The sequence below is a fragment of the Pavona decussata genome, unplaced genomic scaffold, assembly GCF_977016875.1.
Source record: "Pavona decussata unplaced genomic scaffold, jaPavDecu1.1 SCAFFOLD_202, whole genome shotgun sequence".
Lineage (NCBI taxonomy): Eukaryota > Metazoa > Cnidaria > Anthozoa > Scleractinia > Agariciidae > Pavona > Pavona decussata.
Genome location: NW_028145610.1, coordinates 3,115,001 through 3,133,730, shown reverse-complemented (window position 1 = coordinate 3,133,730; position 18,730 = coordinate 3,115,001). Strand labels below are relative to the sequence as shown.

Sequence of the window (18,730 nt, the reverse complement as noted above, 5' to 3'; positions counted from 1 at the left end):
TGGGATACTTAAATCGGGAAATAAAGCCTTGTGAAATTGAACACGCATCCCAGTCGATTTCGTGAAATTAAATGAGAAATTTAAGAGTCATTTTCTAGTGTTTTTACAAAAAAAAAAATCCCATTGATTAAAGCAATTCAGAAGCCAAAGCCGACTTTCTAACACTCGTCGACACGGTTCTCGCGTTTGAGGAAGGAATGTACACTTGTACAATCATACCGCTGTTAATTTTTGTGGTAATCATTAATTCTCTAAGAAAAACAACAAAAACAACTTTGACATTAACGTTTTTCCATTCTTGTTAATGATGTTGGGTACATCGAAACGTCGAATAACGTTACTCTTAGTTTTTCTTCTTAAATCATTAATCTATACCCGGTATTTCCTCGAAGAAGCGTCCGGGACGTTTATTTCAAATTCGTATTCTTCAACGTTTATTAAGGACGGTGCCTACTAATATCGAAGTATTTTTGTGCGGTTTATGACTATGCGGGAAAAGCAGATCTAAGCAAGGGCTTTTGGAATCCGAAAAGAAAATTGGGGGTAACCATGCATTTTTCAGAGATAATTGAGCAGTAATATCTCTAAAAAGCGCCAAAATATAAAGCAATGTATGGGAGTTTTTCCTAAATTGAAGCTTAATTATCTCTGAAAAATGCATGGTTACCCCCAATTTTCTTTTGAGATACCAAAAGCATTTGTTAAGTTATGCCTTCTCCGTAAAGTTTTAAACCGCGCAAAAATATTCCTGTATTAGTATGCACCACCCATAGGAAACCCGAGTATCTCGCGATGCGCAGAACGTATGCGCAGTAACAATAGTAGGCACCGTCCTTAACTGGCATGACTTCCCATGACAGTAACTCCCTTCCCTTCAGTGCCATGCCCATGATGTCACACCTCTCTTCAATGGTGAAGGGGCAATGGTTAGACCTTCACAATTTCCCCACAGCTTCAGTGGTTGCAAATTAAGCATGAAAAGAATAAAATCATGCTTCAAGGGCTCATGACATCCCGTCCCGCCATCCCGAATCAGTGACAATCTGCATCCTGATCCCACCTTAGCTTGATATGGGTAGTGTGCGGTTAGAAATGTTCTGTACTTGTTTCTGGAGAGCACCTCCCGCTTCCCACCATGGTAATTTTATCCCCTTTTCAGTATTATTTTGACTCGTATGCATAACGTGAGCTCATAGACTGGTAACGGAACCTTGCCACGAAAATAATTGTGCTGCAATTTATGTTGGAAGGGCCGCGACCCTGTACAGTCCTTTGTTTTAACGTTCGCACCAGGGTTGAATATCTTAACAAAAACGTTTCGATTGGTCAGTTGCTCCAACACATTCCAAATTCAATTGCTGTTCGTGCAGGGTCAATGCCAAAAAGGCAAACAAAAACATATAACAAAGAAGTTTGTCAGGTTTCATAACCTTTCCCTTTAATTAACCATGGTGGGCTAGATGGCCAAACGTACTCGCAGATAAACGAGAGGCTAATGCAAGTAATAGGCCATTTCCGAGTTGCTGTGAACCTCATTATGAAAGCGAGGCTAAGTGCAAAAGCTTTTCATATGAAAATTAGTTTTGTTTGCATATGAATGAAAACTAATTTTCATAATAAAAACTGCACTTAGCCTCGCTTTCATAATAAGGTTCACAGTAACTCGGAAATGGCCTATTAAGGACGGTGAAGCAGGGAGGGGGGGGGGGGGGGTAGGGTGAGAGTAAAACACTAACCTGATCGTGCCCGCTCCATAACTGGGTGATTTGACTGAGTTGAAATGGTTGTAGTCTCACTTGTAGTTGGAACCTCTGTGGAGGTAAAAGCAAAAGCCGCGTATGTTGGTGAACAATCGAATTACTGGTACATTTATATGGCCCTTCATAACCCTCTGATTGTTTTCCAAGCGCTATTATTGGACGAAACACGTCACGCGGTTGAAATCGAATGGCGGTTATCATCTATCATGCGACAACAGCCGTTCGATTGGATATCCATCACACGATTTTTTCGGAGGAAAACAATGAAAGAACGTCGCAATTTTAGGTCTTAATTCAGTTCTAATCTAATCAGAGTATAAGAAAATTGAGTGAACCAGTCAGCTTGCTTTAATTTCTAGGCAAGCGTACAGTAACTGTCACTGGTGATTTTTTTCTCCTCCATAGTAAAGGGCACGCGTTTTAAAATTAATGGAAGGGTTATACAACAAACAAACTCCTTTCCGGTTTGCCGGTATATCGGATGATAAAGCCCTCAGCTGAAAGATTGTCTTTCAGCTGATTCACAGTTGCCGTAGAAGCTTCACCTCTCGGTCAACTGTTCACATTTTAACAATCTGACATTATCCTTTAATATACCAACCGCCTGAAGAGGTGTATTTACTAAATGTACTGGTATTATTGTGGAATTTGATGAAGAATTTCCTTGCACTAAAGGAAGTAAAAAAAGTTTGATCTGATCTGTTCGTTTAGTAAAGGCGCTTCCTTAGGTTACAAGCTTATTTTAAAAGTCGGCATTTCCGATTGTCACTGAGTGAGCCAGTCTGTATTTCACCCAATCCGTCAACCGACCAACCAAGCAACCAAGCAACCAACTAACGACCCGACCCATCGACTAACCAACCAACCCACTAATCGACCAACCAGCTAACCAACAGATCGATCAGTCAACCGACCTACCAACGAACCGCCAGACCAACCACCCGGCCAACTCACGAAACAACCAACCACCGACTGACCAGCCAACCAACAGACCGGCCAACTAACCAATTAACGGCCCAACCAACTGACGGACCAACCAGCCAACCATTCAACCAACCAAACGACCGACAAAGCAACCAACCTACCATCTAAACGACCAGTCAACCAACCACCCGACTAACCAACGAACCAACCGACCGACCGACCAACCAACCAACTAACCCACGAACCTACCAACTAACCGACCGACGGACCAACTCACTCACCAACCTACCAACCAACCAAAAGGCCAACCTACCAACCAACCAACCAACCAACCAACCAACCTACCAACCAACCGACCGACCGACCGGCCAACCTACCAACCAACCAACCAACCAACCAACCAACCAACCAACCAACCAACCAACCAACCAACTAACCGACCGACGGACCAACTCACTCACCAACCTATCAACCAACCGACCGACCTACCAACCTACCAACCTACCAACCAACCAACCAACCAACCAACCAACCAACCAACCAACCAACCAACCAACCAACCAACCAACTTACCAACTAACCGACCGACGGACCAACTCACTTACCAACCTACCAACCAACCGACCGACCGGCCAACCTACCAACCAACCAACCAACCAACCCACCAACTTACCAACTAACCGACCGGCCGACCGACCGACCGACTAACTCACCAACCTACCAACTTACCGGCCGACCGGCCAACCTACCAACAAACCCAACCAATCGACCAACCAACCAACCGACCGAGCGACCAATCAACCAATCAATCAACCAACCAACCAACCGAGCGACCAACCAACCAACCAACCTACCAACTAACCGACCGACTGAGCGACCAAGCAACCAACTAACCCAGCGACCAATAGACCAAACAAAGAAACAAACGAACTTGTTGCCTGAAATGGAACTGAAAAAGAGTTACTTACCAATTTGTGGGGGATACACGTGTAACTTAATGGCAGCTGGGGTGCTTTCCCATCCTTCCCATTCACAGAACATGTGGCAGCTGTACGTTCCCTCGTCATTATCCGTAACGTTTATAATGGTGAGGGTGAAAGCGTATTGGCATTTTCTTTCAGTCGTCTTTAGTTGTGTTTTATACTTCTCATCAGATTTCAGTGGTCGTGATTTGTTATGGAAATACCATTTAAGATCGCAGTCATAATCATAATCTAATTCTGAGTCAACCATGCACTTAAGGGTTTTGTTGGTAAAGGCCGTGGCGTGAATCTCTGAAGACTGAGGGACTGGGCTGTCATTCCATGGGCCTGTGTTTAGAACAATTTTAATTATTAACGTTTCTATTGAGAGAAAGAGAATGACATTAAGGAGGCCTCCTCTCTCTAAATAAATTAACGTTAAATTGTTGAAAATACAATCTAATTTCAAATTTCGTTGGAAAACGGAAATAATATTTGTGTCGGACGAAACATAATTTGATTATCGCCTATTTTTCATTTTAAATTTCCCGGGCGCCGCCATCTTGGATTTCTTGACGTAATACGGTTGCTCAATTGTTTCACACAAAAGAACTTCTGCTTACTAACAAAAGTGACAACCTTATGACGTCATGAAATCCAAAATGGCGGCGCCTGGGAATTGTAAAATTGAAAATAGGCGATAATCATATTTTAAGCACGCTTGAATGAAACTTTTACTTTTTAAACTATCATTTAGTATTTAAACACTATTTCTGACAATTTACCGTCAATTTATTACAGTTGATGTGATGTCTTACAAGATTTGATCAACTTAATAAATGTAGATGTAGATGTAAAATTTCTTGTCGGAAAGGGAGGCTCCCTTCAAAAAGCTAGATAAGTGAAAGACTGAAAATGAAAACTGTACTTCACTTCTCGACACAATTTAACTATTCAGCCAACATCATTGTTATTCTTTTTCAATTTAAGTACAGCGCGCTAACGATGTTCCGAGGCACTGGCCTTTCAAAATGGGGCTTCAACAAGAGTGTTGTTAGACTGATGGACTATAGACTTTCAAATGTAACTTTCCTAAAAATACGACACTTTTTTAAAAGTATGTTAATTTACGACCCCCAAGTAGTTCCTTAACATAACGACCACCCTTAAAATTCCGGAAAATTGAAACTAAGAGACCCTATGTATGGCTTTCTCACTATTCGAATTACTTTAGACTTTACAAGGAGGAAATATGTTAGGATAAGATAACTTCATTTAAACATGGTTAAGTCCTTCAGGAAATTACAAGGCGAAAAAGAGAAAACTAACTACAACTAACAACTAATAATACCATACATTAAAATACAAGAATATGTCTACTTTAACATTAAAATAAACTAGATCACTTACATTCAAATATTACTTGACTTGTGGAAGATTGTTGTTTGCTCGGCCAGCCAGTAATGTTGTTTTCCGCAATGCAGGAATAATATCCTTCGTATTCTTCACGGAACGGAGGAAAATGAAGAGTACTTTGTAAAGTTACAAGCTGATCGATTTCTTCCTGCTTATTCTCTGTGTGGTAAAAACCTTGAGATCCATTGATGATTGGTTGGCCATCCCTCTTCCAAACCACACGAGGAGGAGGCCAACCCTTGAAAACACATTTCAACTTCCGTTTTTGGTCTTTAGTTACATGGACTGGGGAGGTTGATCTAAAAATTAACTGCAGTGCACCTGGGAGAAAAAGCAGATTAAGGATGCAATCAGTTGACCGTACTGAGGAACAAGGACAGCTAATAGGAGGTGTTTGAAGTTTCCAGGTTATAGAGTCATAATTGGCTTTTGAATATCGTCTTCCAGGAGGGGAGCAAGGATGGCGCAGTAGTGAGATCACTCGCCTCCCACCACTGAATGTGGCCCGAATTTAATTCTCGGAATCGGCTTCATATCTGCGTTGAGTTACGTTTGTCCTTGGTTCTCGACCTTCCTCTCCAAGAGGGTTTTCTTTGGCGTCATACGTGGGTTGAGTTTGTTAGTGTTTCTCGTCCTTTCTCCAAGAGGTTTTTCTCCGGTACTCCGGTTTTCCCTTCTCCTCTATTCGATCTGGAGAGTGTCTCCAGTTAGTGCTCAATCAGTGCTAAATATATTGACAATTAAACAAATAGATTTATTATTTGCAAGTGACATCTTCCCAAATTGAGCTGACTAGAAATCTAGAGGTTATCTCTTTTATTATTGTTCTGGAAACGCTTAATCGAAGGCGACCTGAGTTAAATGTTATCACATTGAGGACAGTTATCCATTCAGTAAACAGTAACAGTCAATCCAGGAACCAGAAAACCATGTCATGAACACCGCAGGTTTTGCAGATTTGGTTTAACTCTTTACTGTCCTGTGAGGCGGACGGTGGAGGGGAAGGGGGTGTGCTTTCATAGCGGTTAGCGCATTGAACGTCAGAACTTCAGTTCAGTAGGTCGACGTGCTCTTTGCTTGGATAAGATTGCCCCTGTGGAAGTTCAACCCAGATTTTGTCGCGATAAAGTAATAAGGAGAAGTACTAGTTTGGTCTTTCTTTACGCTTATCGCAACTACTGGTCTGGTCGCTTTCACAACGCACGTTAAGGCCCGTTTAAACGGTTTGAACATTTGCCCAACATTCGTTCAACAAAAGTTGAACGGATGCTGAGCATATGTTGGATGAACGGAGTGTTCAAACGGCTTCAACGCAATTCAACATTTTTCAAGAACAAAGGAAATGTTGAATCGATGTTGAATGAAAGTTTAAACCAATTTAAATTTGATTTAACACGCTTTCAACAAGCTTTCAACATTTTTTTACTCTTTCAACAATAATGTTTAAACGCCCCCGACATTTGGTTCAACAACGTGTTGAACGCATGCTTAAGCAAAAGTTGAAACCGTTTAAACAGGCCTTTAGTTAAGACTGGTTTCCATATGATCGCGGATCGCAGATCGCAATAAGGTCTGCGATCGTCTGCGATCATATGGAAACCAGCCTTTAGATAGAACATGCTTTTATCTTCTGCGATCGCGATCGCAGGATCGCAGACGATCGCAGAAGTAGTTTCCATATGATCGCAGACGATCGCAGACCTTATTGCGATCTGCGATCTGCGATCCGCCATCATATGGAAACCAGCCTTTAATGTCCTCAATTCTTGAGGGAATACTAAGCAGAGGTCATGTAGTAAACTAACCATCCTATCGGGTCTGGAAGTTTTATGAAACATCATTCTGTAGCAGAGAACTGTGGCAGGATTTCCTCACTGCCACAGTAAGGGACTGTTTACATGGAGGGGGGAAGATCCTAGCACTAAGAAAATATTAGAGGGCGGATCATCCTAACGCCATACGTTTTCTCTATTCAGTTTACATGCAAAAAGTTGTACTTGGCCCTAGCGCTAGGATCTTCCTAGAGATAGGAACTTCCTAGCTGAGAGATAGGAAGATCTTAGGACTAGGAGGATCCTAACACCATGTAAACCACTTTCGCTCGGAAGATCCTAGTACTAGGGATAAAAAAAAAACATGGCGGCAGCCGGGCGTTTAGCTGCTCAAGGCCGACAGTTATTCTTCTTTTCCTTCTCCACTTGGTAACCACTTCGGCCGAAATTTCTGCACGTAAAGCAAACGAAAAGTTGTTTCGCCTTCTCGGATCTTCCTAGTGCTAGGATCTTCCTCCCTCCATATAAACAGCCCCTAAGAGTTGTCATTATGCAGAGAAATATGACTGCTGTTTGGTTAATGGGATATAAGATAAAGAGAGTAGTAGAACACATAATAAATGGGTTGGATAGAGATCTTGCCATGGCTTTTTTTTTGTTTTGAAATTTTCATTTTATGATTTTATTTTTAACGCGAACTAGAGAGGAAAAACTTACGTGTGAAGTAAATACGGGTTGTTGAATTTCCTTGCTTTAAAACCAGACCGTAGGTAGCTGTAAGTGCTTCGTCCACTTGTTTCCAGGTCATGCCAAGTGTCGTTCTGTTATTTCTGACCGAGCAGTTGAGAGTCACGTTGGAGTTTGGGTTTACTGTCATCTGATTGGAGTATTGACAATCACGTGACAAGGAGCAAGGAGCAGCTCTTATTTCACAGCCCAGGCGTCTGTCACGTCTAGCTGATGAGGCATCTACTACCAAAACAGTAAAATTGTTTCAATCATTTCATCACTACCACTCACTTCCGAAAGTAACGTTGCCGGCTTAATACCGTGTTGTCGTTGAAGGAAACGATAAATTACGATATTTGCTTGCTTTCAGTGTTACGAGCCGGCCAGAAAGGAACCGCCTGAAACATCATCTCACTTCGTCTGCACGAAGGCTACTCATATTACTTACATTTTAATTTTTTGTATTAAAAATTATGAAATGCAAGCAAAAAAAAAAAACAAAAACAAAAAAAAGAAAGAAAGAAAGAAAGAAAGAAAGAAGAAAGAAAGAGACATAACTTGTACAAGACCTCAGTTTCAGGGATGAATTTGCGAGTTTTTGTCTAAACACAACTCGACTACCAGGTATGGTTACATGAAAAGCTTCAATAAACAGGTTAGATTAGAAGAGAATTGTAGCCATGCTGTCACATAACTTGCATATTAAATGTTTTGATTGGGAAAGAAGAAAAGAAGAAAAATTTAGAAGTCCTCAGTTTCGGAGTAAAATTTGAAAGTATGTCTAAATATCTTTCAGCACGATTATCATTCCACGTTGCCCAGATGTTTTTACCTACGAGGCTAACTCTTCCGCCAAGAATTTGCTAAATTTGCATATTTTTCCTCATTAGAGAAATATTATACGGCGTAAAGTTGGTCATGAAACCGCAAAAACAAATTACAAGCTGTTCCCTCACTCGCTGGCTGTTGATTACGAGAAGCCGTCAAATAGAACGATCGGAAATACTGACAAATGAAGGAAATCACGTGTGATTTCACTGTAGAAGGAACTGTGGCTCCTAAAATTTTAAAAATCAGTTATCTTCATACGGGCGAACTTCACGCGATGAGTGTCTAATCCCCAGTAATGTTGTCATGGTTACTGCTAACAGATAAGCCCTTGACAGTAATCCGCGCGCCAGTTCGCTGGCAAACTTTAGGATGTTATAATTTAATTGTTACGTACTAATTTACAATAACCTTGGTAGTGTTGTTGTGATCGAAATTCAATGTCAGTTTATTTTGGGCGTTTTCCTGTCTCTCCAGCTAAACCAGTTTGGTTGCTTGTTCAGTCTGTTTCCTTTCCCCAGTTGGCCTGTCAGTGTGGTTTTGAATTTCCTGATCAGTTATACATCTTTTGAAAGTACCAGCTGCCCAGCATAAATTTAGGCAAATATCATCACGTAGTTTAATTTAGTCAGTACAATCAACTCTTGCCTTGCGGACATCTCGCTATTACGGAATACAGCAGCCGGGGATTTACTCGGAGTAAATCCCCGGCATAAATAAATCACAGACGTTTGACTGAAATAAATTCCTGCTATTACGGACTCTCGCTATTAAGGACACTAACTCTCGGTCCCGAGGGTGTCCGCAATAAAGCGAGTTGACTATAGCAGACTGAAGTAAGGAACTTGGCAACGTAAGGAATCCCCATTCTGTTAGCCATTTATTCTGGGAATTTCTTGCACGTGGTCTCCCAAATTAGCCGAACAAGTTTAACTTTGTAGTGTTAGTGTGGGTGAAGTGCGAGTTGACAGTACAATAAACACGTTTGCCGAAAGATTCCGCACCTTAATCTCCCGTTACTTTTATTAACGCTTTCGCTGAGAAACTGTATAATAGTTCACACACACACGCAATCTCCTGTCGACTGTTACGATCATTCTACACGACAGTCTCTTCTTTCGCCTTACACGTTTAACTTTAATAACAGTCAACGAGCGAAAAAACAGGTGTTAATTTCATTTTTATGCAGCATCTTTCACCAACGAGGAAAAATATAGCAAAGCTACCTAATTTTGATCGAAAAGTTCGGTTCGTAAGCAGAGACAACTGGGAACTCGGAACGAAAATCCCACAAAGATTTATACAAATAGCCACACCTTTTCTATTGAACTAGAGGAAACTAAACACTGACAAATTTACATCAAACCACCGTTTGGCCAATTCAATCGTCAAATATTTCTTATAACGGACACTGAGTCCCTTATTTTACGTACCTTTGACGCTGAAGAGGCTTGACAAAGAAAAAAGCAAAAAGATTTTCATGGCGCCTCGAAGCTTGTTGATGATCTGTTCACTATTTCTCGTTTTTGCTACGTGCTCTTGCAAAGACTTCCTGTTGCAATTGATCCAATATTAACACATAAAAAAATATATTAAAACTTGAATTTTAAGTATCCTCTAAATAATTAAATATCGTGGTTTTATTCACGAGTCATTAAATTTCATTGGTGCAATAAGTTTGTTTTAAACGATCTTTTCACAAGCAAGTTTCAGTTTGGGAATTTTAGTCAAATTTTAAGAATATACTGAGGACAAAATAAAGGCTGCGAGATCGTAGCCTGCGAACGCAGACGTATTTCCGGCTGTCGCTTCTCTCCGCCGAAAAATAACGTCTGCCTACCCGAGCGGTCAAACGATTTCCGTGACGTAGCGACTTTTGTTTTCTCGTTGGCCAATCAGATTACATGATAGATTGAAACTCGAGTGGTCCACGCGACGGGACAAACGCCACAAAGCTAGCATATACAATGGCATATCGAAAATTAATCCTAACGGCTCAGAATGATCAGTAAGAAAACCTCCATTCGGTTTATTTGAGTATTTCCCTTCATGATCAAGATAAACATCATTAAGCAGAGCTAGGCTATGAATGCTTTATTATCAATTTATTTGCGAACTGCAGGAGTCGTACGTGGAGCCGGGCCGGCCCGTCAACATTTTTTAACGCCGGATGCGCGCTAAGCCACAAAACAATAGAGATACAAGCATGAAATCACGAGTAACGAAATCACGGATCCTATATGTCTTCACAGATAACATTTATTAAGCGCTGCCTGAAATCTTGCAGTTAATCCGAGCCGATAAAGCTAAACAAATGCCACAGAACTAGCATACACAATTGCATATCGAAGATTAATCCTAAAGGCTCAGAATGATCATTTAAGCAAGCTATGAATGCTTTCATACCAATTTATATGCGAACTGAAGGAGTCTTGTAGGTCCTACAACACACTTTTGAACTTGGTAAGGCCACTAACTTGATTTTTCATCTTGCTTGTCAATGGAGAAATCACGACCACGATATTTTTCGCACAAGTGGACTGCACAGACGAAAACACTATGGGCAACGCTTGATAAATCAACAACTTGCTAAACCCCGTCGGCAAATTGACAAAAATATCCTTTTCTTTTCTACAACATACTTGATTGAATCCTCCTGGTACTTATTTAACTTTTCAATACCGAAAACCTCGCAATGCAAACTTTGCTAAACGCGTCCTCCATACTATCCGCCATTGTTTTTCATGAGCTAACGTGTACACCGCGCACGATTCTCGTGCGGTGGTTCTGTGATTTTATGAGCTAAACGGTGATTGGCTTAGAATTTCTACGTCACGGAAATCGTTTTGCCGCTCGGGTACGCAGACGTTATTTTTCGGCGGAGAGAAATGACAGCCGGAAATACGTCTGCGTTCGCAGGCTACGAGATCGTCGTTTCCAGACAATGCTGACGCACTTTATGAATAAAGATTAAAAATTTCGACACGTCGTGGGTAATGTTGTGACAGCTTGGCGTCGTTTACTCATGCACCAACGCCTTTAAATAGAGTACGAGTTATCGGGGTAAATTTGAGCCAAAGAGAAGTAAAATCTCTGAGTTCGAGTTAGCAGGGAGTTTCAGACAACCGAGTTCGAGTGGGCTGATTGTAAAGGTCTGAAAAATGGAGTCAAATTCGGGGGAAAATCAGATTTAGACAGTCGAGTTAGCGGGGAGCTAGTTCGAGTTAATTAACGAGGTTCAACTGTAATGTTTTGTTCTGAAAATGGTTTAAAGCGATCCTTGAACGAGAACGAGAAGAACCAACCACACTTACATAAAGTAAAATTCATATGTGCTTGCCGTTTATGGTTAAATTACTTTTGCTTCATGACTTGGGGACAAAAAATGTATATTTAAAGCCCACGCATGTGGGATAAAAACAGCGATAGCACACGTACAAGTATGAATTTTAATCACAGGGGGCCCGCACAATGTGTCTGTGTAGCCGATTGTTATTATATAGTAAATGCACTGGATTTACCGTTTGCTTCACCTATAGCGATATATCGCTAACTATGTATACAAATCAATGATAAATAAACGTTGAATTACCTTATCTGTGGTATATAGTCGTCCTTTTACCTCAAAAGCGGTTTTTGAGCGATTTTGAAGGAGTTTGAGTTCGCCGTTGACTGTTCCATATATAAGAAGAGGTATTTTGAATAGGTGATTGTCTAACGTCGTCCAATCAGAAAGGGGCAATCAGCGGGACGGTTTGTGGCTGGCACATATAAATTTTGCTACGAATTCCAGTCGCTCGAATACTGTGGGATTTTGATTTTCTTCGAGGACTAGCTCCGGACCGTTTGGATGGATTTTCGATTGGAAGGTACGAGAAGAATCGAAAATCTTTTGACCTTTATGCTGTGAAGTTTGGAATCGGAGCGATGCGTTTTTTGGGGGAAAAATCGCTCCGGCGCTGGAACCCTTTCAAAACTTTGATTCCTCCCTTGTCCTTCTTATACATGGAACAGTCAACGGCGAACTCAAACTCCTTCAAAATCGCTCAAAAACCGCTTTTGAGGTAAAAGGACGACTATATACCACAGATAAGGTAATTCAACGTTTATTTATCATTGATTTATATACATAGTTAGCGATATATCGCTATAGGTGAAGCAAACGGTAAATCCAGTGCATTTACTATATAATAACAATCGGCTACACAGACACATTGTGCGGGCCCCCTGTGTTTTAATTAGTAAAAAAAAAACTGTAATGATAACTTACATTTTCATTACTTTGCTTTCCATAATTTAGGTGTGGCAAAAATTCCTTATTTTTAAGGATAAACTCAAGTCAAAAGTGGCAACTATTTCGTACTTTTTACAAAAAGGCAACACCTTTTTCGTGCTCAGAAGCGATATCATCAGAATTGTAGAAGAGGTGTTGTTTTTCTTCTTTGATATTAAAGCTTAGCTTATTAATGCATCAGTCATTTACAGCCATGCCAATCCCCACCCTCCGGGCATCAGAGAATTTTAGAAAACAAACCGACAAATGCCCGACGGCGGGGACAAACGAGCTGTTCAAATACCCTGTTGTTTAACTTAAAATTTAGTTGATTTTATAGTTTCTGAGCATAACTTTATTCTAATCAAAGCTAATTCAGGCCAAACTTAGACTCAAATAAGGGTATTTCTCTTGGGCTTGCCACAAGTCGACTTCTTTGAGCGACGAAGTCGCGACAGCGAGCGACGAAAGTCGAGAGAAGTCGAGGGAGCCAAAACCAACATAACATAAAGAGTAAAGAAGGAAAATAATTTGAAAGGGCTTTTAGAAAGTCTATATTTCTCTGTATTGCTCCAATGACCGTTCGTTCAGTTGATCTATCATCTCATTTTGTCCTCCTTTCATCTTAGCCAAGTTGATCACAAATTGATCGTCTTTGTCGACGAACTTATCATTGAAAGTAGGTTTCACTGCTGCGAGGTGGAAATCGTGAGACCGGCAAATGTTCGGGGTAGATTACATATAATAATCATCGGCTATCGAGGCGGACAATGGGGAAAAAAATGCCCCTGCACTAATGCCCTGGGGGATGGGGGGGGGGATTGACTAATGTATAGCAGATGTGTAAGGTTGGTGGTGCCATCAACAATTGCTGATTTTATCGTTTTGAAAAACCAAAATTATCCGGAATATCTGAATGTAAAAAGGCTGGCAGATCTTTCTAGATTGTAATCAAATAAGGAAACTGGTTATAACAAGATTGTTCGAAGAGGGACCTTGCGAAAGCACGACGGCAACGCGAACCGAAACGTCGCTTAGAAATAGATATCCACGTTATCTGATTTACTTTGTGATAATTTTTCCAACCCGTTCAACTTGAATGATGTAAACGAATTATCCAGAACACGATTAGCAACAACGGAGTTTAAGTAAAGAAAGAGAAAGTAAAATTCACTCTTTAAAAACTTTGAATTTGGATATTTCAAGTCGATTTTTGCAGCTGAGGACATCAAAGAAGTGTACTATAAATACTTTAAAGCACGTGCAAAACCATTGGCTTTGTATTTTTGTATTTTTACTTTCTCGTCCTCGCTGCCGTCGTGTTTTCGCAACTTGTCCCTGATATTTTTGGTCAACGGCGTTCGATTTGCCTGTGTGTAAAGGCTGAACAGGTTTTCCAAGATGAGTTATATTAGTACATTTACCTTGCATTAATTTTCTTATCGCTAATTCTGATCTTAAAATGAGTTATATTAAAGCTCGTATAAATGGAGACAGGCAGTCTTTCCTGACAAGTTGTTTTGGTGACGGCATCATAGCTTTAACAAAGAAGCACATTTAAAGGGAGACTTTTAACAAGGAAAATCTTCAATTTTTGTCTTATATACAAGGGAAAATAAAATAGATTTAGGAAAGATTTCCTTGATAAGCTTCCTTCTCCATGGGATATTTTTCCATTTTTTTAGCAAGAAGACTTTTTAAATGACAACTTGACATATTTTGTCGTTCGCACGTTAAAGCTTATCAATTGCACCTGTTAAGTAAAATTTGCTTGTTTAAAAACAACCCAAGCCAGTAATGGCTGTGACACTGTTTTTAATGCTGAGTGGGTTCTGAGCCAAATGGTCACAATCTTTTTCACCTGCCTACAGACTAAAACAGCTTTTCAACAGTGTTTTGGCATTCTTTATTATGGCTGAAACAAACTCTTGGGGGCCCCTGTTCAATTTGTGAAAAATTCAGTTATTTCTTTGAAGGAAAGGGTAGTTTTTCATCTGTAAAAACTACTCTATTTTTTCTCTTTTTTTGTTGTTGCATATAACTGTTGTTTAAGTTAGCGTGTACTATTACATCGAGCAGGCTCAGTAACTGATAAGATGACTGGTTTCTTTAACCCTTTTAGCCCTATCAGTGATCAGCATCAAATTTCTCCTTGTAATATCAATGCTTATTACACCCCTGAGGTCATGAGAACTTAAGAATATGATCACCCAAGGTGAATTTTCTTGATATTTAAATAACGTCTCGCCAGTATTTTTATGAGAAAAGTATGGGGAAAAGATAGGAGAATTTGTTATTTGATATTAAGGGTTAAAGGGTTAAGTTTACTCACCCATATTTTAATATATGTTTGCAAACCTTTTCAGTTTAGTTAAAGTAACTGTAGAAACGAATAAGCAAAATAAATAAATAAACACACGAAAACTTAAAAATGAAATAATTTTTTTCGTTGCATGTGCACAATTAACGTAATGTTTAAAACACGAGCAGTAGTATTTTGTCGGGATTTAAACCACGAGGCGCAGCCGAGTGGTTTTAGACCCGATAAAACACGTGCTGCGAGTTTTTTTGAACGGCTTCAAAAGCGTGTGTCATAAGAGTTCATAACAATGATGCTTTTGTGGACGTTGGAAATTAGCATACGAAAAAACATTAAACACCGCATACTAATAAGGAGGAGGTTTTATCGGGTTTTAAAACCACTGCACGTGATGTTTTATCAACCATTTGATAGATCAATGGGTTTATGAATTATTAATGCATTTTTGAAGTGCTAATCGTATTTGTTTAATCTTCCCAACACACAAACCACAACTTTTGGCCCGGCTTCATTCTTTCAAATGCTTGGCCTCAAAATTCTGGAATTCCCTCCGAAACTTCACGAGTTAAAAAACAAGATTAACGAGTGTGGCTCGAATGGTGTAAATAGCGTGAAATTTTGTTTTCATTTGCAATTTATTGTTTCAATCACGGATGCTAGTTTGCTCGAGCTACTCTGACTGTTTACATAAAGTTTATAAGTATCCTTGCACGCTTGTCTGTCTGTCTATGTGTATGTAAGCGTATAGTGGGATTGATGGATGGGTGCAATCGAAGGGTCATGTAATTTTACCGAACTGTTCCTCTTTTCATATAAGTTGTTTCGTGAAAGGGTAAGCGATTGAGCCACCAAAAAGAGCCTAGCCGCTTTAGAAAGTGCTTTCATAGTTTACACTGCGCAAAAGCTGAATCTACAGGGAAAACTGCGAGGGATGGGGACAGTAAGGGAGAGGAGGGAGAAAATAGTTGTCTGTGAGCCCGAAAATTTAAGAAACACGTCTCTATAAACGTCACAATTTGTTACTAAACAAGCATACGCTATTCGCTCTTGTCCCAATTTTCTCTCGATCAGAAAACGAAAAATCACAAAAATTCAACGGAAAAGCTTTGTAAGTAGACTAGGCCGAACCATCCGGTATGAAACTTTATTGAATACTCCCTCCGGGGATTAAGAGCGGCTGCCTGAGAATATCTAGAACTCGCGGTCAAAACTGAAATTTCGGATTTCCTCATATTTTGTCAGAAAAATCTCTTCAGAGAACTATTTACGAAAATAACATTAAAACTTTCCAAAGATTTTTCGTTTTCGAGAATTCCGGCATAATGTGAAATGCCGTGATCGCGGCGCAGCCGGCGTTAAATTTTGACGAGATTTGGTGCATTTTCAAAACGCTCGGGAAGGAAGACGGCTTAGCGTATTAAAACGATCTTTTGAAATTAAGTTAGGCATCCTTCTGAGAATACGAACTTAGGAAAATATTGCTGGAGGATTCTTATTAACATGCAGTTTTCAAAGTTCGAAGAATCCTATTTTCAGCATTTTTGTTGACACTTGAAATTGTGGAAACTTTGCGGACAAATATCGTGCCCTGGTACATCTAAATTTGAAGCAAGTATTATACTTTAGGAAAGCTCTATACATGTACTGCAATATATAAAAAATCCAGCTTGGGTAATTGAAAATCCAAGCGTTGACGGAAGTAAACACATACGGCATTTTAGTTTTTTTTTTTCAAAAATGGCAGTGGTCACGCAAGGACAAGTTTTAAAATAAGTTTAAAATAAATTTATTGTTTATGTTTCAGTTCTGGTGGAATAAAACTAAGTTGTTATTCGGAAACAAAATCTCATGTGTTGATGGGTTTATCCCTATAAAAAATAATTTCATTCCTAGTAGGTGATCACCGATCGCAAACAAAAAAATGAAACGCTCAGGTGTTATGTCACGCTTTCTTCGGTACGCCAGCGTCAACAATGCGAAGGATACGAAACGAAATCAGTAAATATTTCATATCAAAATGTATCTGCAACCCCCGACAGGCGATAATGTTTCATTAAATTACTAATCGACTTGCGTGAAAAACGCCCTTGGTTCAGAAAAGTTCCGCAAAAGTCGCAGTTTTTATAAATCCTAGGTTTGTCAAAGATGCATCTCATCCTCACTGTCAATAAAATGTCGTGACAGGCACTTACATTGAGCTGGACAAGCGAAGACGAGAATTCTAAAAGCTGAAGAACAAGGTATCTGTGTTTTCAATTTGCAGGTCCTAGACTATATATGATAAACAGAACTGAGATATCAGAGCCGGTAGAGAAAATCATGCTTTCACTTTAGTGCAAGGCTGGCCATAATATTATCTTTAACGGCTACACTGCGGCTATAATATATTTGAATGAGCACTTACCGTTCCAATGCCTGCAAATAGGCATTTAATGAACCATCCCCATTAATGCGAGCAATAGTCCACCCTTCTCAGTCCGATCCGGATAGAAGAGCACCAGAGAATAACCAATGTTGTTTGCATGTTATGGCCATCACTGTGTACATAGCTATTTTAAACTTGCTATTTATAAACAATGACGCAAAATGATTATAAATAGCAATGTGCGTTCTTGGTTTGGAGTGGTTTGCTCGATACTAGAAACTGTATTTCTTCTTCCGCGATGTCATATTTTGCAGTTACTATATATTTTCGGTTGCATTTATGGCTCCGTGCTCATTTTCGTCCTTGATAGACGACGAGTCCGGTTGCGGTCAAAGTTCGTACTATTACAGCAACCTGCGTTTCTTTGGGTGAATGCCAAAAAGATATCTCCAGTCATCCAGGTCCCAACGCCAGGAAGGTGTTTGCTGACGACAAAACTGACAGTGAAATGTAATGAATCCTCGCGCGCGCATGTTAGTAAAGTTATCGATCATCTGATGTTGTTGATTGAACATATGAAGTTAAGTTTACTGACTTTACATTGATGGAATACAAACAGCGGTGATATTTCTGATCAACCTACGATGACCCAAGAACAACAGTCTTTACATTGATGGAATTTGATATTCTGAAAGGATGAGTCGAATAACAATCAGACCATCTGCCCGCGCCGTCGAGATGTCTACGGTCTTCGTTGGCGGTAGCCTCCCACGCAGTCGTTTTTAGGGGACTTTTATTACCTCCTCCCCGAGTCCCCTCAAAACGACTGCGTGGGAGGCTACCGCCAACGAAGACCGTACACATCTAGTTAAGACGTCTAGTTTAGTCGGAAGGGGCCGAGAGGGAGAAATCTGCGTGACTAGCATTCCGCAAGCGTTGCTCGTCTTCGCGCTCGCGAAACTCATATATGCCTGAATAAGCCCTAAAATCATCATCATCATCATCATCATCATCATCATCATCATCATCATCATCATCATCATCATCATAATTGGTGAATCGAATAAAGGCCTTAGAGGTACGGCATATTGCATTGCTTTTTTTGTGAGCATGAGAAACCTGCAGTTACTATTAAATGACATCTGTAGTGCGGAAATACTTCGGATTATTGTTGAATACCTTTTTCGTGCAAGGGTATGTGTGTACTGAAGGAGATTCAAAATTCGTTCAAATTAAAGTAGCCACAGCGATAGAATGATTGCTGAGACCATAGCGGTTTTTGAATATTATTTTCTCTCTTTTTTTTTTGTAAGTTTTATCAGTCACCTTTCCATCTAAGACCAGAGTATTGTGTCTCTATACCAAATGGTACCCTCCTCTT

The 18,730-nt window shown here is 40.0% G+C and overlaps 1 protein-coding gene across 3 annotated transcripts in view; it reads right to left on the bottom strand.

Annotated features, from left to right (window-relative positions):
* The window catches only part of LOC146461144 (uncharacterized), a 51,292-nt gene that overhangs the window by 4,318 nt on the left and 28,244 nt on the right, over window positions 1–18,730 (bottom strand). For all 3 annotated transcript variants that reach the window (XM_085087419.1, XM_085087420.1, XM_085087421.1), the window contains 2 exons: window positions 3,653–3,994; window positions 1,737–1,811 (listed from right to left, as the gene is read on the bottom strand). In XM_085087419.1, coding sequence (XP_084943545.1) covers window positions 1,737–1,811; window positions 3,653–3,994 — 417 coding nt within the window. The remainder of the gene's footprint in view (window positions 1–1,736; window positions 1,812–3,652; window positions 3,995–18,730) is intronic.